Consider the following 24727-nt stretch of genomic DNA (forward strand, 5'->3'; position numbering starts at 1 on the left):
TAATTTGGGACTCCGGGGGGAAGACTGTATTGCAGCGCCGTACGAACACGCCTCATCCCTCGGTACAATCTGCCCAAGGACACGGCGGGCCTGAACGAAGGGCACGAGTGGGGGCCCGGTCCTCATTCTGGATCAAGAAATTGTTGATTTATGACTGGCTTGATTTGTCCCATGGAGATAAACGTCGCTGGAGAGTGCTACAGCGGTTCTTCGGAGCGTAATCAGCACTACACAGATGGAAAGAGAAAAATGCCATTGTGGCGAGATAACACACTTGTCGCAGTGTATCACCTCAATCCATTTGCTTGCAGCAGATTTGACCTGTGAACCAATAGGTTGGCGAAAAAACCTAAACATTAAGTCCCAGCTAATAAACAATCCATACAATTTAAAAGATAACATCCATCAAGACACTGTATGAAAATATATTATGTGTTATTTCAGATTTCATGTAGTTTTGTCTTATTCCTTGTTCATATTGTAACTGTAAATACACCTCTTTCAACCTCTACAATTCAGATTTTGATTAAACGGAATGGCTTCATTGGAATTGCAAACGATGTAAACAGGGTTAGTTGAGCCAACACGAGCTGCAGGAATGGACCTGGCGCCAGCTCGTGTTAAACCTTGGTCAGGCTACAAGATCTTGCCTGACAAGGGCAGCTCAGCCTAAACGACTGGTCTGCTTGCCATCTGGTCTGGAGGCTGTTCACACCAGGTGACAGCACTAATATGAAGACAAGATGTCACACATGACCCAATTCTGTCTTTCAAGTGCATTTTCCCTTTGGGTCCTGAAGAGCTCACTGTAAGTAAAATACCAGAAAAGCGAAGTGCAGCGGCAATGTACATTTATTAGTTTTAAAATAGATGCATTTACTGTACAAGAATAACACTGTGGAGGAATTGCATATGTGATCTAAGCATATGTTTATATTATTTCATACACAGTAATTATATAGCAGTTCTCCAAGAGTGGTGATTTACAACATGAGAATCTTCTGTGCACAAGTAGTACGTTTACTACTGTACTGTACAGCATTTGTGTTTATTTGTCTATGTGTTGTTTGTATGTAACTGTACAGGACTTTTTCTCTGCTTTTGATTGGCTGTTCCTACCATCACTCACATTTTTCTGACCTTTCCACAAGACAGATTCCCAACCAGACCCAGCCCGACATAATCAATCATGTCTGGAAAAAACCCCCACCACATCCTGAATGATTTACGTGTTCTTTTGGGGAAACTTCTCCTGAGCTCTCTCGACGCATCACGGAAATAATTCAATTAAAAATAATACACAAACAAACTGACATATCCGCTCTCATCCACCTTGGAGTTTTTTAGATTTAAAAGCCGTGTTTCTAAAGAGATGTTCCCACAAAAATTAAGCGAGGAAATGTTTTCGTACTTCATCTTTTTATGGTGAAAGGGCCTTTAAAAAAAAAAAAAAGCTGTTCAAATCAAACATTACAGTGAGCACGTCTCTTGTGATGGTTAAGGTTAAGAATGTGGGGTTGAGGGGGTGGCAAGAGAGGCAGCTTCTTGATTAGTGAGACAACTCGCTTCTCCGCCAACTTCCCTCAAACTCCCGCTCTCTGCCATCTCTCCGACGATACATAATTGCAGTTTATTACCTGTCTCTTATTAAAATGAATTAGCATTTTAATGAGACTTTGCCAGATGGCGTCTTGGTATGCTACTGGATGCTGGAAGGCTGCTGTGGAATCAATGCTGCAGACGAAATTTAAGAAAAGATTATTGAAAGCTGTTCCCCGTCTTTCACTGGAGTTACAGTACGAGCACAACATGCATGTTGTATAAGAATGTTATTATGTGCATTTCCTTTTGATTGTGCGATGACAGTATGTGGTTCGTGTGAGTTACGACTGTCAACACACAGCAAGATCAATTGCTTGCCGGCTGCTAAAGGCCGGTGGTGGGGGCTGGGGAGGATCTATTCTATGGATCAGAGCTGCAAATGAGGAATATAATTAGATAGCTTTATCTCACTGGCTCAGCCTGGGTTGAAAGTATCTGTGCGTGTATGCCTGTGTGTGTGCGAGAGTACGTGTTTGCTACAAGAGCACAAACACGTTGGTAGCGGGGAGGTGGGTGGCACTACAACATCAATGTTAGCAGCAGGGGAGGTAATCAAAATGTTGAGTGCAATGTCTCACTCATTCATTTGAGGAGGTGTTAACTCTGGAGTGGACATTGCAATCTGATTACACAATATCGGCGTGGGTGTCAAAAGGCCAGGGCTTACATTTCCTCCCAAAACGGAGGCATCCGCTTTGAACAAAAGCTTGACATTTCCCCGCTGCCTCATGCCGCTCTTTTGATTTCTCTGTTTTCCTTTGTGATAAAAGAGAACATGAAACAGCTACAGGGCAACTGAAACAGAAGAAATATGTCTGGTATGGTCACTGGCGGCCACATTTTCCTCTAGGAGAAATCCACGGTGAGGAGATGCTGTCTATATGTTGAAGCTGAGAGTCGTTTAGTTATTTCACACACTCTGGCCACACTGTAATGTGTCCACACAGTGGTTAGTGAGAGTGAGAGTATTGTTATTAAGTAGCTTGTTATCTACATTGCTTGTATAACTGTACGAAGGGGGTAATCATTGCTGCTTATATTATCTTCCTGCTGTTTTAGTTTCAGCTATGCTATATACATTAACAGTGAGCGAGTCGGAGTGGATGCGGAGTCGCGATCACAAATAATTTCATCTTCATCCCTAATTGGTCAGCTGAGGCAGCCATCACGTTTAACTTCTGCAGAAATCCACACTTTCCCCGAATGTTCTGACAGCCTCACCACATCTGCCGTGCTTTGGCTCAATACATCTTTACAACAGGGACCAGACCGTCTCTTCTCCTGCACGCAGTGTGAGCCATACTGTCATCACTTCACACTGTGAAATACATTTACAAGTAATAAGTCAGTACAGATGACACGGGCCTGTAACACTAATCATTTTATTCTCTAGACCACAATTAGTGCTTTATCCAAATCTGCAACTTTGGAAGGGTGCTGAAAGCATGATGTCAACCGGAGCCTTTGTGTCACATTAACGGGCCTCAAAAACAAAACACAATATTATAATTCCACACTGGAGAGCCTATTGCTTGCATTATGCTCACAACTATCCATTTTTAAATAGAAGCAATAGTCTTGAAGTGATTAGCCAATGCAACGTCAAGAGCACGCAAAGACACAATATCTTAAAGGGGAACTACGCCCATTTTCAAAATGCATACATGTTATTCCTATGGTCTAAGACAGTCGAAAAAATATTCGTAAACATGAACAACTCTCTCCCAAACCCAAAAACTGGAAGGCTAAAAATCAAATTTAGGAGTATAAAGTGTGGAACTGCTCCATACACAATGAATGGGGAAATATGTTATAGGTGACACTGAGAGCGCCCAGGGGAAAGCTCTGAGTATATGGCTACATCTTCTGTTTCACAACTGAGAACACTACAGTAGAATAAAGCTCATTTGGGAATAATAAAGAAAACAAACATTCTATGGATTCACAAAATCAGTCTCCCATTCACTGTCTATGGAGCAGCTCCAGACTTTATACCCTATGACATCACAAGTTTGAGTTTTAGCACTCTAGTTTTTGGATTTGTGAGAGAGTAGCTCAAGTTTACTAATATTTTTTGGACTGTCTTAGATCATAGGAAAAATAAAAACCCATTGATTTATTCAGTGGGAACTGTCTTCTAATGTGCTTGCTGTTTATTTCTAGACTTCCTTTCCACTTCATTGGATGCACCAAGCAAGATTTCTCAACCATCATGCCCTCCCTGGACAGACAGAGGACACCTTGGAGCTGTTGACCTCAAAGCTGTTGTGCTCCAAAAACCTTATAAGCCTAAATAAAACATCCGGTTAGAAAAACCACACATCTGGCATTTTAAACACAGTGGGGGAATACATTAAAAAAAAATTGTGTCTGAAGCGAGTAGAGGCAGTGCATGTGACAGGCACATGCAAATGGGAAGTTCAAAGTCTTGCAGGAAGTCTTGCAGATCATATATTATTATGCTGAAATTTAGCTGGTCAGATAAAATGTGCTGCATTTTAAACTCAGTTTTCTACTTCATTAATTTGCACTTTTCTTTCTTATACGGTGTCATTGGCAGTTTAAAGAAGTCTGGAATGCTAATTACCCAGGCACGTAAAGGCTGTCTAGAAACAGAAACAGCAGGGAAAAAAGGATCTATAAAAACCCGGTACTCTGTGGGATATTGAGGGATTCTCCGGCCCTCCTTCTCCCTTACTGTGGTAATGGGCTTTCTCTCCCTAGGCTGCCCGAGTACTGTATGTGTGTCATTATACGTACTGCTTTGCCCAACACAGACGGCAGATTTACTCACGCTCGTGGATACATTAATTAATATGCATTGCATGAATATATGGTCCTTAAGTGTACACAAGCTAAATCCTTTCAACCACGTCAGATAACTTCCCTCATTTCCAACCGCTGCAGGACGGTGCTAAAAGCCATGCATATATATTGTATGCTGTATAAATAATCACACGCATGGACGTGCACGGCCCTCTTTCATACACGATGTAGCCACTTGACGGCCCGCGTGTGAAATGCGGAGGAGCTTTTTTTTACCATTCTGAAAATGTTTGACTGGAGTAAGCAATATGTATCCATTAGTGACTTAAAACGCAAACGGCCTCCCCTGCTAGCTGTTTGATTATAATTAAATGACATTCGTCCCCAGGGAAAGCGGGAATCCTCATGTCTATGTGCTATCCCACAGTGGGAGCCAGTGACACACAACGGCAGAGAAGAGAGAGACAGAGGGAATGACAAATTATAAACACATGTAATTTAAATGAAGGCATTAAGGAATCGGGGGATAACTGCAGGGAAAACAAACAGCAAAGAAACATTTAAATAGTGCAGCAGACAACGGTCGCATCGTGAACGCTCTGAATATGCACACTGTATCATGGTCGTCCTCCCCAAAAGCTAGCTCATCCGTTATGTTAGTTAGTCACTGTCTGAAACAATTGAGTCGTGCTGACTGTCGGTGATGTACTGTAGGGCTTACGAGAGGTAAAGGAGCGCTCACATTCATCTGCAGTTGAGACAGTGGCATAGGACAATCAATGAACCTCGGGAGAGAACCCCCCCCCCGCCAACACGCCACCACTTCAACCGCAGTGTTTGCACTTTCACAAGTTTGACAATCTGATTCGCCTCAAGGACCGCGTAAGAAATGACTCAAGATTCCTCATGTGGTTTGGAGAAAAAAAGAGATGAATTTCAATTATTCAAAAGGGTAAAAAGGAAGGAGGCTTTTGAATGTCAAATAGCAATTCAGGCAGGGAGGTGCAAAAGACGAGAGGAGGAATATAAGCAAATGAAAAAAGACCAGAAGACATCCAGAACTTGCTTGAATGAAGTCTGCAGAGACTAAACATGCCATTTCAGCTTTTGCTGCACGTTTCCCAGTGCGCTCTGAGTTGCGTTCGCGTTCTAATCTTTATTAAAACAATCCGTCTTCTTCCTCTCATGGCGTCGTTTTTGAAACACGCGAGCAGAAAAGAGATGGTACATCGGATGTTATGTATTCTGTTTAGATATTAAGGCTGCAGAAAGGATGCCAGTGTAGGTTGCTACCAACAGAATGGGAGACAATAGAATTAGTCATGATTTTTCCCCGTACGCCTCTTCTGCCTTGATTTCTACTGAAGTCCTGGCTCCAGCGGTTCATAGTGCGTCATGGTTCTGATGTTGTGCTGGAGGGAATACTGGTATCCCATTCTCTCTGATATGCAAAGCTAACGTCTGGGTTTTGAAAAGACAATCTTTACACACACACTGTTTGCTACTTGATGTATCTTCATCCCCAAATCAGCACCAGTGTTGCTTACAGGCAAACTCTTTTGTTAGCTTTCCAAATGTACAACGATACACTGTCAGCTCTCAACATCATCTCGCCAGCTTCTTAAAACCCTCCCTTGTTTTTTTCCCTTTTTGGCCCAGCTTCCTTTCAGACGGACATGGAGAAAATAAGAGACATGTAAATCCCACAACTAAGAACCTCTGCCACACCGAAGCATGCTCCCTGAATATCAAGCACTGATAATGAAGTCATTTGTTTGAGAGTTGCCAGGTCTCCCACCAAGGCTGGTATTCATTAGTCAGTCAGAGCCTCAGAAAAGGCAGCTTCCCTGTGACTCACGTAGAATATAATTAGCATTTTTGTACATTTCACCTGTTCATGAAATGTGTGACCATATCCCGAAAAGACTAAGTCTATATTTATTGCTTTTTTCTACTTAGAGGCTTCACAGTGATGACAGCTGATGAAGCGGCTCTGTTTGTCAGGAAAATTCATTTGCATGGGCACGCTATGTGCCACATCCTTGTGCTGTGTGTGATGGCTTGTGTTTTGGTATGTCTGCCTGGTAAAATGAGCCGTGTCGACAAGAATCTGCTAAAAGAAAAAATACAGGCGAGAAATAAAGCTGCATATTCTGTTGGAAGTTTTATACATGGAAGGCTTTTTTGTAAACCACAGAGGAGGCAGAAGGCTGACTCCTGTGACAAATTGCTTTCTTTTTGCCGCCGTTGACCCCAGACCTCCAGATTCACGCTGCTCGCATGTGTATGCATTTGATAACTTTGTGGGTGTGCATCTGAGCCTGTCTGTGTGAAAGACATATCAATAATACAGCTTACCATTGACAGTGAGAGAAACCTCCTTCTCCCCCGCTCCTACGCGCGGGACCACGGCACGGCACACGTACTTCCCAGCATCCTCCTGTCTCACGGATTTCAGTGTCAGGAGGTTTTCGTTGCTAAGAACCTGCGACAAAAAAGAAGTCAAAGATGATCAAATGCGGTGACAGCGAAGGCACCTTTGCATTTGAGGTAGCAACAAGGCAGTGTTGTGGGAAAGAAAGAAAGAAAGAAAGGCACCATTTAATAGCTTAAAGGGCACCTCTTTTCAATTATTAAAATCCAATTTAGGGTCTAAGCTCAGTGGAGTAAAGGGGTTGGCTTTAGTCTTTGTTGTTGACAAAAGGAAAGGTGGAATGAGTCTGAATTTTTGTGGATCAAATCAACAAATCTCATGTGCGAACAGGTCACCAAGCGACTGGGACTATAAAGGCCTCAAAATCTTAATGGACATCTCAAAACACATGGCTATGCGATCAAATAAATATCAAAAGTACTTCCTATAGGCCACGGAGGTGCTGGAATCATGAAAAGTCTCTGGCTTTATCAGAGAAAAGCAGCTTTGAATCTATTGTAAGCCACAGTATGTGACTGGATGTAAAACATACTTGGTAGCAAATCAATGAACTCACCACTCCAGATCCCCTTTTCATCCACACTATGGTGAGAGAGGGATTTCCCGTCCAGGCACAGTTGAACACGGCGTCAGATCCAAGGTCCACCTGCAAGGACTGAGGCTCCGCAGCCATGCGAGGACCGACTGTTGAAATAAACATCATTGACTGTCTATGATACATCCATAATAAAGCATCAGCTGCGGTGGCACCAGCTCTTGGAGCTCAGTGTCAAAACAGACAACGATGGTAAAAATCCATAACCGTGCATTATCACGTTGCTGGCATCACTGAGAGGCGTGCAGTATTGCTTAAGGAGCCACTCACAGTAGACGTCGACGTTGCGGCTGATGTTGGTGCTGCCAAGAGGGTTGGTGACCTCGCAGGAAACGGGTTCCGTAAAGAAGGAGTGGTCCACGATGACCTCATATGTGTCTCCGGAGACCTCCTTGATTACGCTCCCTCCTTTGGCCCACCTGGTGAGAGGATTAGAAGGCAGAGAGATGGAAAGAAATGAAGGAGAAGGGGGGAAAAGGCATTAAGACAGGTTTTCACACCTCCTTATGTCAATAGCAATCTTTTGTGTGAATAAATCATCATTCTGGGGAAAGGTTTTTCTCTGCTGGCTTCAGCATATTTTTGTGGCAGCCCTCCATGCTGTGACAAGCTCCCTGGTGACTCGGAGCAGACAGCACGTTCCTCATTACGCCAGGCAGAGAGAGCAGCACAGAGTGCCAGCTAAGAAAAACAAATCACAGAATGACAAATGGGTAGCGCCCCCACCTATGAAGACGTCGGTTGACACGTACTGTATTACACACAACAGCTGATGTTAATAAATTGACACGGGATCACATAGAGAACATCTGTTTGTGTTTGTGAGTGATAGCTTCTGTGACGGGCACACAGACACTCCCTTCATGTTTAGGTGAGGCTTTTATGATGTCACAGGCTGCGGTGTCTCGCTCTGCGTGTGCGGATGGCTCTCCGCTGCTACAACAGACAAGGCCCATTTATAAAAGTGAGGCGTTGGCATCTGCGGATCTCTTTGGGAAATTTAGACGCTGCTGCGGGACACACAATGCATCACGCATCTAAACGCTGCCATCCGCCACAATGGCGATGTGGCTGCATGCTGATGTGGCAAATGAAAACAATGACAACGGAACCGGCGCCTGTCTCCCGTTTTATATTCCTGCCAGTGCTGAGAGCAGTTTTCACGGGATAGGGAACTCATTTGTTTTCCATGACTAAGCTGGCCCCATGCTTGACTGAAATGCTATCATTTAAATGAGGACAGATTACCTCATTCAATCAGTAAGTGAAGTGAAGCAGAATTCTAATTGGGCTTCATGGGATTGTTTTGCACTTTTTTTTTCTCCCAGCAGTAGATCTTTTCAGTTCTTGTGTAAGTACAGCTGAGAGCTCTGCAACAATTGTGTTTCCAAAAAATGTTAAAAATAGGCCCGACGGTTGTTTTTGGCCTGTCTGCCCTTTTTATGTAACAGGTAGTAGTACTCATATAGAGCCTGTGTGTCTTTATGTGTCAGCGAGCATGAACAGATGCATACCCTAGACTTGGGACAGAGTAGCGACTCCATACTTATATCAATATTATATCCCCAATATACTGTACAGTGAATCATGTCTATGCTACGTATTGAAAGATTAAAATAATGTGAAATGCTTTATGTTAATGATGATGACTGCTGATGTTCATAGCAGTGTGTCTCTGAATATTCATATCATTGTGAATGTTTCCGCCGCTGTTTATCTGACGATGATGATAAAGATGACGACGACGGTATTAATTACACTGGCGGTGACGGTTGCGGTAATCATGATGAAGAAAATAATGACGATGATTAGGACGATGACAACAACGGTAATGATGATGAGAACGATGATGTTGATGACGGCGATGACGGCGACGACAACGAAGGTGAAGATGATGATCGTGATGCGAATTACGCCGGTGATGAGATTCAAAGTTCAGTCTCGCTCTTGGAATCAGCAGCTGACGAAACAATCACTCCTCAAGGTCCATTTAGGGGCTGTTCTGGAGCTTTCGGTCATATAACATGGTCTTCATCAGCAGATGAGGGGTAATTCCACTTGTCAAAGAAGTGTAGATGTTGCAATTTCGCAGCACTTTGAGGACAAAAAAAACATCTGCATTTCTATGACTACTGGGCAAACTCCATCTACAGATGAAGATCGTGTGATCAAAAGCTCCACAACAGCTAATAAAGGGACCTTTAAGACACCGGTGACGGTTGTGATGATTATGACCATTGACCATGAGGACAACAACGATGCACATCTATCAGTATGACCCTGTTTCCACGTACACTTCACCAGCTCATACTGTAGGAGCTGTAACGGGGTGAGGACAGATGTTTGGGCAGCCGGCTGCTCCCGAGTGGAGGTGGCGGCTGCCAGGTTTGGGAGCCCTTGACGGTGTTAGAGGGAGCAGACACAGAATGCTGTCGTCCGCAGGGAGCATTGGAGCTCTGTTGGTGTGCTGGGCCTTGTCCAAGACTCATGTCTAAACATAGCTGGCCCAGGGTAACACAAACACCTGCATTCCCTTTGGGAGGTTAGAAGGGCCAGTGCAAGCTTACTCAATAGCTGACTCACTTTACACTGCTCTATTCTATTCAGGGATTTGATTCAGACAAACGGTGTGAATGCTGTACCCTCGAGTGTCTCTCTGTGCGTGTGTCTATGTGTGCAAACACACGTGCGTCGAGGTGTATGTTTTCACGTGCGCATGGGTCTGTAAGCTAACACTGTTACAGATAAACAGGTCTGCCGTTAATGGAAGCGGAGGACGAAGGAGACTTGGAAGAGGGGGAGAGTTTTGTGTTTGCTGAATGTGATTAAGGCAATAAAACAGCAACAATTAAATTAGGCAGGTATCTGTGCCATCAGCATCGAGACCCACAGTAAATCAGGCCCCACAGTTATTATCAGCATGGTTAACTGCACAGCGCAGCGCCGTTCCATTCTCCCATACATGCATATTGAAAGTGATGACTCCTGAATTCTCAGAGGAATATAAAATAAATATGCAGGTTTAATTACAACATGCTGTCATTTTGACATAGATATTAATTACAGAGCTATTTTATGTTCTGCCAAGGAGCTGAAGTAAGTACAGGTATGCACTGATATATACTATGTACTATCTATTTGAAAACAAAGACTGTGTCGTGTGAACTATACCATTAAACCTGGAAAAAAAAGTAGAGAGAACCAAAGAAAGTTTTTTGCTTTAACATATCATTATGAAGTGAATGTAATGGCTATAGAATAATAGAACTATTGGCGCTTTGATTAGTTCCCTGTAAGCCTCGTTTTCACAGTTCTTACTGCCACCGGGGACAATCTTCCAGGAAAATGAAGGCTTGATTCACGGCACAAAGGAAGTGCGTCAAGAGGATAACGCTTTTGTTTTCCCCGGTAGCTATTGGTAGGTATCCCCAGTTACCAAAGAGTATCAATCTAAGTTCTTTGCAGTTACTATCCCCAGTAGCAGAAATGGTGGACGGTGGAACGACTGCGGTAACTGTGGAAAACATAATGCAGTATGCCCTGTGCCGTGCTGCCAACTCTTTTCCAATGAAAGTAGCTGGCAAAAGGTGACCAAAATTCGGTAGGTTACGTCATGCGCCCGATTGCATATTGGTGACGTTATCGCACATTCATTTGCCTAAAGCTTAGTGGTTGCATTGGTTTGCAACGGATACCATATATTTACCAGCCAAAACAGCGTGTGGCTGGTATCGTCATGGCAAAATGTGGACCTGGAGACACCTACTGTAGCGGGCATTACAGTATCACAGAAGCGGTTTTTGAGTGCTTGAGTACCAGGTGTTATGTCTGTCTGTCTGTTTGTGGACAGATTTTGCCAATGCAATAGCGTCACACCCGTGCAGTCACGAAACTTCACAGGTGTGTAGTTGAGATCAAAATGAAGGCCGAGTTCGAAGATGGGTGTGGTCCGAGCAAGGGCGCCGGATGTAGGGTGGTAGTAAGTGGGGAAGGGGCCATTGGCGATTTGGCGTCATGACTGCAACCTATAGTAGCAGGCTTTGATGAAAAGTTTGTGAAAAGTTGTCTTTTTCCACTTTAAGTATGTCTGGCTGCAACTAATGTAGGCATAATAATGTTGCTAGGGAATAGTAGTCTTGTCCAAAAACAGACATGCGATACGGTGGCATGTATCAATTAGCTACGTCCAAGGTTTGCAAAAAGGGAAGGTATGGTGCTTGTAGTGTCAGTCACAAGCAAACAAACAATCCAGCAGTAGTAACACCAACAACACTGACAACATAAGTGTGGGGAAGATTGGATAGGATGATGTTTGCTGCAGTGCCATGCAAAGGATGGGGTTTTGTTGTCGCTCTGCGCATGGTTGTATGTGCAGACGAGGGACCTTATTTGCTTTGTTTGTTATTCTTTCTCGTCTCTCTGGTGGGTTCTTGTTTGGATCTGAGCAAACCCTCTGTGTCTTCATCAGAGGGTGGTTGAGTGATTGTGATGCACGCCAGTTAGCCCTCCTACCATTATAAGCAGTAATGAAGATATTCCGACCCACTCGTCTTTCCCTCTCAGAGAGTGTTGATTCCCTAAGTGCCGACTGAAACGCATGCCCATTACTCTTACTTCATTCACACTTTCAGCACCACTTTCATCTTCTCTTCCAACCCCCGCCTCCACACCAAGTCCTCTCCGATCCCCTGACTTCCTCCCTCCTCGCTCTCCCCTTGAGCTGTGCTCTGGCAAAGGTTCAGGCATCTGTAGAAATAGACCTTATTTCCATTTTCACGTTTAAAGACAGATTTATTGAACCGGTGTGGCAATCACGAGGGGTTGTAGGCAGCAGAAAGCCCCGTGCCTTTGACTAGTGCCCCCACTATCTGGGGTCTGTGTCTCAAGTGTCCATTGAATCGGAGGATGGCAAAGTGGCGCAGTGCACATTGGGAATGGATGACTCTCTCGGGGATGGAAAAGAGGCCATCCGTCTAAGAACTACTCTGTCCTTGTGCTGTATCTGATCTGGGGTAGACAGTGTATTAGCACTGAAAAATGGCCCCACACTGCTTGACCAGCTCCCTGCTCTCCTCTGTGATATTGCTCTTTATTGAGGGGGAATTTGTAGGGGGGCATTACGAGGCCCAAAAGTCCCCTGTCTACCATGCCCTGAACTCCAATGGTGCACGGGAGTCCTGAAGCGCTTGTATAAATTGCAGATAAATCTAAATGGGAGACTATGAAACCGGGGAACTGGTGGAGAGTATAACCTTGAAGTATCAAAAGTTATTAGTCTGTGTAATATTATTTAATTCTACAGTGGATTGCGTCAATGACAGAGAGCCAGGCAGCAGAGAGAAAGCATGAGAAAGAAAGAAGGGAAGAAATAAATTAGAGAGTGGGAAAGTGGCAGTTTTACTCTCTTTTAGCTTCAACCTCCAACCGCTTTTCACTCTGTAGTTTGTCAAACTAAAAGAAAAAGTCATCTCAGCTGCCATTGCATCTTAGCTCTTGATACCCCGGGGAGAAGTCTGATTCCAGCATTGATCCAGTCTCGTAACAATAGAGGTGAAATCCCTTTGCAGGCGCAATAGACGTCCTGTCTATGCTGTGCGCCTGCACAATCAAATACAAACCTTGTTTTCCACAATATCACTGCCCTCCCTCCTCCTTTTCTTTTTCAAAAGGGCAGAATCCATCAAAAAGGCAACATCTCTGTTTTGCCACCTGTGAGTGTGTTGTACATCCATTTCATTTCCCAGTACCATTACAAGATTCAGAGCCAGCCAATTCCCTTTGCTATCGATTTCATTCCATTTATTTTTCGCCAGGTTTTTAAAACCTCCCACACAGAAAACCATCTCTTGACAAATCACTTGAGTATTACACTTCTAGAGGGCCATGCAAGACTTTGAGAATAATTGCTGTCCATTGTGTTGTTTCATCACAATTACAGATGAAGTACGAAGGAAAACCAACAAAATTGATTCTAGCAAGTGCAACTGAGAATGTGCCTATCAATAAGCTTTAATAAACAGAGGAAATGGGGGAGAGGAATGCAGTTTTACTTGATCTGGATGAAGAATAGTAGTCCATAAAGGATAGCAAAACTGCTGCACGATGAGATGTTGGCAAGCATTTCACAAGGAAGGCTGTTTTGTCGACCAATTTATGTGTTTATTTTGTTGCCTGGGTTGATGTGTGCCAGGTTATGTTTCATCCTCAACTCTATTTTCAGTGGGTTTGTTTGGGCGTCATAAGGTTTGGATTAAAATGGAAACAGGAAATGTCACTGCTTTGTGCATTTGAATTAACCATTATTTAATCATTTGGATTTCATTAATTTTAATAGAAGCCCAGTTTTCCAAGGACTCGTGTACATATTGCATGATTCTGCAGTGAACAATTTAAGTACAACTAGAAAGGTGCACTTAGTGACCACTAAGTAATGAATACAACCCACAACTGAGATAATAATAATAAGAATGCCGATGTTGAGCCAATACAGAAGGTGTATGTAGGTGTTAAGCTAATTAAGATTTTGTAGAAAAAAATGTTTTAAAAAATGTTAGCATTTGACGATAACAAATAATTAGAAAAAAAACACCATTGAATCTGGGATATTGTGTATTTCTTCAAATATCAACATTCTGTCTGGCGATGGGTTGTTGAACACTTTTATATGGGCTACAGTAAAAGGTCCGTAGGGTTAGCTGGAGCATGAAATGGGTAGCCATCTGCTGATGTACTACTGTGAAAGGTACAAAGGTGTTTTATTTGTACAATAGCTTTAGAGAGCATTGCAATCCCTTGACATTTTCAAGATTTCTTTGCTGTTTTGATTGTCAACAACCTTCACAAAACAGCCAAACTGAAAACATGTAGTCAAAGTTAGCAAACAGAATCACAATGAAATAAAGACTGGAAGGGGCTCACCAAGGTTATGAAGAGTAATCTCTAAGTCATTCCAGGGAGCATGGGGCCACTGGAGAACCGACTACTGTAAAACTACTGTATCTTGGTGGCTATTTTCTCTAATCTGTAGTCTTTAGAATACATATTGTGAACTGTAGAAAATGAAATGATTATTGTGACCACACTGAGGTCTCTCTGTCCCCCACCACTCACAAACATCTCTCACTTTACAGTAGGAATGATGTGTGATAAGATGAGCACTTTTTTTGCATCTTGGTTGAAGTATAAATACATTTTTATTATCAGACTAAAGTATCTTTTGGCACATTTTAATTTTTCTCAGAATGAGTGTCTGGTCGGGTCAATGGTTGGTCAGTTTAGTTAAATGACCACCTGTTCTGAGATCTGTGCTTCCATCCTTCCTCACAATTAAGAATAACTTCTCTTGTGAAATCCCAATTTTGAGACATTTGAGTGATTTAAAAAATATATCAAATACAACAAAACAAAAATAATTAATTCAAACTTACAGTCTGCACTGTCGGCCACACAGCCACTACTGCACAACACACCCATAAAAACACTAGTAGACCCCTGGGGGGAAACCTGCCTTCCGACTTCATACTGTGGAGCACAACCCAATCTCAGAAAAGCTGTAATCTTGACAGCTTCATCAGATGTCATGCACATTATGTTCCCCCAACACACTGATGGACATTTAATGTTCAAGGGAGATGATATGACCACAAAGCAAGCAGCTTTGCAACAGAGTCTTGTATTGCTTTGCTGCAAGCCAGTGGAACATGACAAGGTTTCCCAAATGATTCTTCTGAGGTATATTTTCATTATATTTTATCAGCATGACAGCGTTTCATTGTTTTTTATACTCTTCACTCCAAACTGTGGGCAGATATGCTGGTGTCACGGCATCGTGAGAAGGTGTCTGGCAATGATTAATGCTTGACTTAATGTGAAAATATATTATCCACCAGCCACATTGATTAGAGAAACACCTCATTTAAAGTGAATTGCACTACCTTTTTCTTCTTCTTTTACTGTACAGGATCATTCATGTTTTGTGCCTTCACTACTCGAACCACTTCTTATTCTGATCTCACCTGTAGAGTGTGACAGGAGGGTTGGCCTTTGCAGAGCAGTGGAATTTCACAAGGTTGCCCTCCAGAACAGGCTGAGGCTCCACTGAGAGATTGACAAGAGGGAGATCTAAAAAAAAAAAAACATGGACACACAAAGACAACCAATTACAGTGCTGGCAGCCTCCTCAAACATCCTGTAGTGAACTCTATGCAAGAGACAAACACCATGTTTTTGACATTTTCTGTGGCTTAATAAGGCTCGGAAAGAAAACAAAAATACATAGCAGATATTTTGCAGAGGAGACAAAATAGACACCTTAGTTTAGAAAAACATGCAACCTCAAAAGAAAACAGACAAACACACTGACATGCAAAATACATTTGCAGTTTTATTCAAGGAGATCTACATTTTCAAAATGTTTTTTTTTCTTGTGACCCAAAAGTGATTCAGCAGCCTTTTACATAGCTGAACCACACATAGGTGAATATGCTCTACTTAAAACCACAAGCAAAATGTCGTCTTATTTGGATTATCTTACAACACACTGTGGCAGCATTTAGAGCGGCTGTGACAAGTTATCACAGTTTGTGGCAGCATTTTCTCCTGAATAATAGGCAATTACTCCTGAATAATTTTATGCCCTAGTGTGATCTTCCTGCCACCCACCTAGGAGGTCTAGGCCCAGCTGCTGAATAACACTGCTGTGTATTTCACAGGTGTGGGAGAGAACATGCTATTTTTACTATTCTCATATATTCATTAGCGGCGCTATAAGGAGCGAATCAAAGACAAACTTGACTTGATAATGAGTTTCAGTAAATGGCAATTTGAAAACAGTGAACAGTCCATAGTGCAATTCACTGCAATTAAAACAATCAACAACCTCGGTGATACCGTACAATTAAAACAGTTCTTAGAATAACAAGCACACAGATTATGCAAATATAATAAACAACTTAATTTATCCTAATTGGCAAAGGTGGGAATCTTTTTGAAGATACGTGTTAATTTCCATATCAATCCCGTCCCATGTGAAACAAACAGCTATTTACCCCACACACTCAGAGAATGAATTTCAAGTAGGTGAAGCTATTTGTCAAGGTTTCTAAAAAGAGGTTGGTATATAATTCAAATGCAGCAAGGGAAAATGAATCAAACTGACCTACAGCTAACCAGTAAGTGTTTTTCTAATGTTAATGGAGAATCAGGAGGACGGAGTGTTCCCTATTAGAAACAATTATCATCACAAGATAGCTGTCAAAGGAAACCAAACATCGTCCAACACATGGTGCTTCATGGCAGCACATTTTTCTTTCTCATTTTAACTTTTTATGTCTCATGTCATATTTAACGCACACTTGGCAAATCAACCCGGTCTCACTGTTCGTGGCCCGTGTGAAACTAAAAGTAACATTGACTTATTTTGTCATGTCAGTTGTTAGTCATGTAACTCATTATGTTTTATTTATAGTTCTGCGGAAAAGCTTGTGCAGAGCTTCTGCAGAGCAACAGATATGGACTGCGCACCTCCTGGCACCGCGACGCCGCAGAAGCTTGATTGGGCGTCAGAGCCGAGAGGTGAGATTTTCAAACAAGTACCTCACATCCGTTACAACTTCTCCTCCTCATCATCCAGCTCTTCCAGGATTTTGTTTTTCCAGGCAAGGAGTGTTGGGTCAAACTAATATGGAACTACTGAATCACGCCTATCAAATAAATCAAAGACCGCTTGACAAAGGATTTGAAAACTGTGGGTCCAAATCAAAAAGAAATGACATGCCGAATTCATGCCGCACAGAACACATAGGCGGACAGCCACAGGAGTATATATCAGGCATTAGTGTCGTCAGTCCCGCGATTCACGTGAGTTGCTAGTCAGTGAAGTTTCCTTAACCTAACTAAGTGGTTGTTTTGCCTAAACCTAACTTTATTTTGAAAGGACACTATGCATGCAACGAGCGTATATTGACACTCCGTTCCTGACACTTCAAAAACTAACGCAAAAGGGATACCCAGTGTGTCGGTCTCCGATGCCCAGGGTCACTAACCAAGCGGCGATATTTGAGTTGGGATTGAAAATGTGTTGGGAAAATAGTCTGTACAATCTGATCTGAAAGGCTAAGTGTGAATCAGGTATTTCTGCCACTCTGGCACCAGAGGCATACTGGTAAGGCATCATGGGCAGCAGATTAGTCACATAGGGAAATAGCTGGTTCTGGGTTTGATGCTGGTGCAGCCATCTGTTTCAAAGGTGTACTGAGTCTATCTGCTCTGTGTTCAATAATACTAATGTACTAACTGGGGACTGTGTTTGGATTTGGATGAATAGCAGTGGTGGGCACGGAGATCCACACAGAATTAAAGAAGCACACAAACACCGCTGTAATGAAGCCAAACAACGCTGTGTATAGTTATGGAGAGTGATTCTGTGTGTGTGTGTGTGTGGGCATGAAGTGTAGGGAAACTGCTTTTTACCCTGTGGCTGTGCAGATGCTCTGGGCTGGCTCAGCTGCCACAAAGCCCCAGAGAGGGGGGTGGTCCAGGTGCCGTATTCCTCCCTACTCACACAAACACACCGAATTCCCCATCAGGAGACTTATTTCCCTCCTAGAAAGTTGCCCCCCCCCCCCCCCCCACCAACCATCCCTACCACTTTTAAATCCGTGAGCTCCACCTGTGCCAGTTCTCCCCAGGCCAGTAAAGAAAACAACAACATTGTGGATCCTGGAAGACTGAAGGCCACAGTGAACCACCAAGTCTCTCCAGGTACTGTGAGCAGCCATCTGTGTGTGTGCATCTGGGCATTTGCATGTGTAGGCACATGTTTAAAGGGGAGTATGTGTGCATATGAAAGGGCATGTGGGTGTCATAATAAGACAGAAAACCTAGCCATGCCTTGAGCCCAGTAGGTGTTTTCAGCATCGCGAGCGGCTAATTGCGTGGACAAAAGTGTGGGCAGAAGGAACCTCAGGGGCAAAATGACAGATGTGGTAGTGGTGGAGCTGGTAATAAAATCCAGCAAAAAAAGCTGGAGAGTACAGAGAGAAGCAGACATAAGAGAGCCAGGCAGATCTGGAGGTGGTGTCTGTGCTAATAGACACAGTGTATGTGTGAGAGCTAATTGTAGAAGCTAATTCACAAGCTTTTTATACTAAAAGTGTTCCTATACTGTACTTTTCAGTCATGCCAACCCTTTTCTCTAGTCTCTCCGCCAAGAGACTTCTAAGCACACAAATGCTCATTACTGTCAGTTCGGCTTCTAATTAATGCTCTTTTCAAATGTTTGAGGCGTGATAACTGACCCTCCCTTAAAAAAAGACCTCAGTCCCGCTCGGCAAGGGCTAATGTCATGGTGACTTTACATCTATTTCTGAGTCAGACGAGCAATTTGTTGGATAATCGTATCTCCCTGAAGAACCACAAGCAAAGACAGCCATGGGAGCAACAGCTGTCACAAGTCTGCCAGCAAAGGCCATGGGTGTGAATCTCTTCTCCGACCTATGACCCTTCAGATATGACAGACACATACTTAATAAAGAAGTCCACTTGCCACTTTGATGTATAAATGCATGAGCTGCTGAGCGAGCGCATTTGAGGCATCATGCAACAGCACATCAATACGCAAAATTGTTAATTCCTCCCATTCGTCAAGAGAGTAAGAGCGAGGGATAGGCAGGAGGAGGGATGGATGAATAGAGGGAAACGGGGATAGTAGGACTGATCGGAGCTCCAGTGAAAACAACAGGATGAATGGGGGGGGGCGGTGTTATAGTTGGCCGACAGCTTTTGATCGGTTAGTTCAAAGTGGAGACCAGATGGTGTTTTTGGAACAATCTTCCAACTTCTCTGTGTTTCCTGAAGATGATGCCAACATAAATTGTTTTTTTCCTTTTCTTAAAGCTCAATTTCCAATCTCTCTGGGTCACTGCAGACAGCTGTTCTCCAGTAGGACCAACCTCAAACTGCAGGAATGTCGGCTGCCTCTGAAGGATGGGGAAGCTGTTTGTGGGCCATTCACTCATGGCTTATATAGCCTAAGCAATATGGGCAAACTGTCATATGGCTGTCTGAGTGGAATACTTGAGGGAAGAACAGACTGAGACAGAGAACCTGAGGTCCAGCATATTGATTATGGGATATTCAACTGTGGAACAGCGGAGAATTTACTTATTTAATGAAGGCAGATGTTCTGCTATCTCATGTACAGAAAATCCAGAGCCTTTTATTTCCCCCTTATCCTTACACTCTTTTCCCCTCACTTTCCAAATTCTGTCATCTGCCGTCACATGAATTTGCCATTATCTGCTTGATTAAGCAGGGAGAGCATGTAGCTGCTACCAAAAACAAATCCTCCCCAATTGCACATCTGCATGTTCTTTATTAATTAGTCTCAACAAATGGCATTAATTTCCCCCCACATGGCTCAGCTTGTTTGCAATGCAAACACACGGAGAACCTTGCTCGTCCCCAGCGCATTCATTTCCCACTACGTGTTTGAAAGCGTGCTTCTATGTGGGGCAATGCTCTGCAGATATGCAGCTGGACTAGAAAATATTGGAGGAATATTTTAAGTTGTGTGATGAGCGGGATGGAACTGTAGCATCAGAATCATATTTCACTGCAGTGGTTTTATGCCGGAGGGTAGCGGAGTTTAGTGATTAAAGTCCAAAGGGCATAATGCAAGTTAAATCATGCTGCTGGAGAAAACAGCATCAGGGGGTAGCCACCCCTCTGCTATCAAATAATTACAGTCTGCTAATGGACTGGTACGGACAACTGAAGTCAGCAGTCTATCCAGGGTTCTGAATCACCTCCGTTGGCTCTAAATCCCTCTCATTTTGGCAACATCACCTGTACATACTGTATTTAGATGCTAATTTGTCTAACCCTTGGTCAGATAACTCGGTATGAACTTCTGTGGGAATGAAATTGCTGACGTGGATGTAAATCACAAGCATTAAAGTGATGATAAAAGAAAATACCGTTGTGAAATGCATTGGATTTTAGGCTGGTTTAAGCTGTAGAGCAACGTGCCGGGTTGTGTTTAGATTACTCTCATTTGGATTGCTGTAAGGACGGAGCAGAGAGTAGGAAGGGCACCTCGGCTTAGAGGTGAGCGGAATACGAAATGTTGAGAAGGGCAGACGGACTGAGAAGATTTTAATTACTTTTGTTGCCATTAATATTATCTCACTAATACGGTCAATTCGAAAAGTCTGAGCTCGAAAATAAATGAGACTATTAATTCTAAATATTGGGACTTACACACGAAATACCAGCATTTATTCAGAGAATGTACGTGCTCGGTATCCTCAGTTTCAGGGAATACACAACCATGTGGGGACATCTAGTTATTTGCTGTCTTACTGAGAGTTAGATCAGAGCATCAATATCCATTTAATCTCAATCTTCAATACAGAGCTAGCACACAGAATGTCATAGAAAAGACATTAACCTTGTATTCAATAGCTGTCAACTCATAATTTCCTACTTATAATTAAGAATAGGGATATAAATAGGCACTAAACTGGCGAAGCTCACGCACAATATTGCTCTCACACGACTGTATGCTTTGAAATCATTTCAAGTACAATTTTTAGCAAGGCAAATTGAATTTAGACAAGTGGACCTGAGTGTACTTAGGTCGCACTTTCCACTTTTGACTTCATACCCCCCGACCAAAAAGTGGGGTAAAAGCTCTATCCAAAGATCAAAGGGACTTTCAGGCCAGCAAATTATAAAGTAACTCAATGAGATCTTGGAAGGACAGAAGTGGTTGCTCTCTAGCCTCAGTGACTGACTGTATCCGGCCCTCACCAGGGTCCAACTTAGACTAATAGCAGCTGTTCACCAGAGACTGCCATTAATCCCTCCATCTCTGTCAAAGGACTGGTGCACATCGCAGCACCACTAAAACACATGAGTGCACGACATGCGAAGGAACGTGAAATGGAATTTATTATTTGCTGTAAACGTGGCAACCAATTGTGACTATTTGTAAGTGTGAAAACTTAAAGGTCTCATTGATAAAACATGTTATGTTGACAAACACAGAGCCTTTAGAAAGGTGCTGAATAAAAGTATGGCTTTTCCTGAAAAAAATATGATTGTGAATTCATCTTTTTAAAAATGTTGGCGGGTCCAAAATGAATGTTTTGTTTATCTCTGTGGAAGATATCTGACGTTGGTATCACGTGGTATCTCTGTGTCGTCAGTTAGTGTGGAAAAAAAATAGATTAATGGCTGAGATTGACGGTAAGTGTCTGGCAACGACTTGTTGTGAAGTAAATGCAATGGAACGGGGGAGAGAGAATGCAACATCTTGTAGCTGATCAATGTTATCAATAGCACCTTTAATCATAGAGTTCTGGCAACAATCTCTGTCCAAGATAATGAGAGACATGAGAACAAGCCAATTCAGAAATTAAAGTAAATTAAAGTAAATTTAGCCTCTAGCTCTTTTAAATGGCATATAAATTTGATAGCTCTTTATATGTGGATGGCAATTATTCATGTTTAGTCTAACTATATACATAATTTATATGAACAGAAGAAGGCAGCATATTGTTTTGCTCGGGCTTAGACAATCACATAACATACAGTATGTGTACAACAACAAAACAGGTCAGATGGAAGCTTGAAATGTTGCTTATTACAGTATATGTACTGTAGTGTGCCACGAAGTAGCATCCAAACAGACTTCTGTGTGATAGAAGCCACAGAGAAATTTGCAAATGTTTGATGAAATCCAACAGACCAATTTATACCGAACATATTCTCTGTCAGTTCAAGCCTGACTACATGTTTTTTTCTCGAGGCATTTAACACTGCCAACAATTACGAACCAGCGTTGTTAAATCCTGACTTGTGACTGCTTCTTGCTGGAGAATAGAGGGAACACCCAGCACTATTGTAAAAAAGGAGATGGTCAAATGTTAAATTTATTTCACAGGCTGACATGGAGCGCCTGAAGGAACCATTGTCTTGATAGGTAGCCAGGGTGAAGGCGTTCACCTTCTCACAGAGAGCAGTGGGCAGAAGAAATAGTTTTCTGTTTCTCCTGCTCCAAAGAGGTGATACATGCTCTCCTGTCTGGCATTTTTCTATTGCTTGACAATAGAAGAATACATCAGTAGCAGCTGTAGTGTTACCACGGGTTGACAATTAGTTTTGGTGAAATATATTCTGCTGACAGCTATGACACTACATGGTCAAGGTTTTTGGTGTTTTGGGTGATAGAATTGAGCTGTTTTTCGAAATTGGATATGAAAATATAAAAATTGAGTCCTCTGAGAAAACAAGTTTGCAAGTACAAAAGATTATTTTCACTCAGGGAAATGGAATATTTGGCTGGTTGAAGATTTGAGGAAAGAATATTTTGTTGTGGGTTTGATTTGTACATGAATGCAGTGGTATTTCTTATCTGTCTCCCCTCTGTCAAGTCAAGTCAAGTCAAGTCAAGTCAAGTCAAGTCAAGTCAATTTATTATTTGTCCAGAAAGGGCAATTTTTTGCATTGAAACACATAACACAGAGACAATAAAAGTATATCTTATCTTACATAAAATATACAATATAACATACAGCAGTTAAACATGTGCCCCGGTTGGTTTACACCTATTCATTCTGTGTTGTCTTGTGCAGGTGTACGCTCTGTGAGTCTGTGCTTTGTCCAGACTAATCGCTGACTGTGTCCCAATTCAGGCTCTGGTTCCTCCACAGTCTGCATCTCTAGACTAAATATGTCATAACAGGCAGACAAAGCCTGGTCCGGTTTTAAATTCTCCAAATGTGTGCAAGAAACACACACGCACAATCTGGAGGACGTTTGAGGACAATTTTCCTGGAGATACACTGATTGGATAATCTAGACCGTCTGATTTGGTTCAGCCTGACCCTCAGATCCTTTAAGGACTCACCTTCGTTGGCTGCATCCTTCGGAGGATCCGGCCCCTGAATTAGGACGCAGCTTTTGTGCGCTGCCTTCTCTGTATGACAACAGCAGCCTCCCATCAATATTTACCACTTGGTTGTCCTACCACTCTGCCCTCTGCGGAGGAGCAATCTCATAGGCCAGACCTATCCAGAATGTGGCGGTCTGGTCTTTCAAGAGAAGGAGGTCAAGTTTCATCTGCTACTCTTCCTCCTGCCGGTGTTCCATCATTTATTCATCCGGCACCTGTTTTTATTGTTACAGAACGACTGCCTCTCACTAGACTTCTTCTTTGCAATGCACGGTGCATTTATAAGTGGTTTCCAGATTCCCGACCTCACAATACTCCATTCTCACAATGTTATCATTTAACTCATTTAATCTAAAACAAAAATAGACATATATGTGAAAAATCACAGGAGACTCAGCTTTGTAAACCTTTACAGCACACAGTTCATAGCTGCACGTGTCTGCAGAACACTTTATAGTTTAGTGTTTTGCTCAAGGCGCATATATGGTGTACATCTGCACCGTGGCTTATATTTCTGTGTCTTTGTTTAATTAACATGCCGTGTTTCAGATGCTGTTGATGAGCCAAGAACCTTGTAATCGAATAAGGCAGCACTGAAATTAAACAAATTGATGCCAAACACGAATGAATCAAAGTTCAATTGCGGCACGTTTCATTTCAGGAGAAGCTTAATTTGAAAGTGGTTCTTAGCACAAAACTCCGGAGGCTCTGCTGAACTGTGCTGAACACTTTACCTGTCAAGTCTGAGGAAGGGGCTGGGGGAGCGAGAAGGAGGGAGGGAAACCAGAGGCTAAGCCTTGTGGGAGACAATTTGAATCTCGACAATTAGTCTCTGCTGTCGCTCAGTTTGATCTCACACTGTGAAAAATGTTGTCGGTAGCTTTAATTGTGTAAAGAGCACATTTTGGAATGCTAATTTGGAATCCGCTGCACTCATTTTTCAGGGTTAAATCATACATTCAGAGGCGAGGATGATGCTATGATGGCGAGCATTTATCACAGACACATCATTATACATGGTGACAAATCAGTTTACATGTGGGCAGACTTCCCTCTCTGACTGCATGACAAAAAAATGACGAGGACAAACTGCAAGGGTTGCAAACACTAGCAACTGTTAATCATTTTTACTCCCGCGCCGGAGCTGGCCTGTTCGTGCCGTGCCCGCTCTCGCCATGCTTGCCTCTTGCGGTGCACATAATGAAAAGAATGGAGCCGTCAGTCATATTGCCTCTCTAAATAGCATTTTCTGCTTTATTAGTCATACTTAATGGTGTTGAAGGGGCCGTGAGTGATGCAAAATCCCTTTGTTCAAAGCCCCTCTCTTACTGTGAACGGTTCTTGATCGAAAAAAGATTCCCTGACAATTGAG

The 24727-nt window shown here is 42.7% G+C and overlaps 1 protein-coding gene across 1 annotated transcript in view; it reads right to left on the minus strand.

Annotated features, from left to right (window-relative positions):
- kirrel3b (kirre like nephrin family adhesion molecule 3b) overlaps nt 1-24727 on the minus strand; it is a 194159-nt gene that overhangs the window by 16912 nt on the left and 152520 nt on the right. Inside the window, exons 9-12 of the mRNA XM_037775070.1 lie at nt 15413-15518; nt 7668-7816; nt 7359-7486; nt 6727-6853 (exon numbers count right to left, since the gene is read on the minus strand). Of these exons, the coding sequence (XP_037630998.1) occupies nt 6727-6853; nt 7359-7486; nt 7668-7816; nt 15413-15518 (510 nt within the window). The remainder of the gene's footprint in view (nt 1-6726; nt 6854-7358; nt 7487-7667; nt 7817-15412; nt 15519-24727) is intronic.

This window comes from Sebastes umbrosus, chromosome 7 (assembly GCF_015220745.1).
Source record: "Sebastes umbrosus isolate fSebUmb1 chromosome 7, fSebUmb1.pri, whole genome shotgun sequence".
NCBI classification, from domain to species: Eukaryota; Metazoa; Chordata; class Actinopteri; order Perciformes; family Sebastidae; genus Sebastes; species Sebastes umbrosus.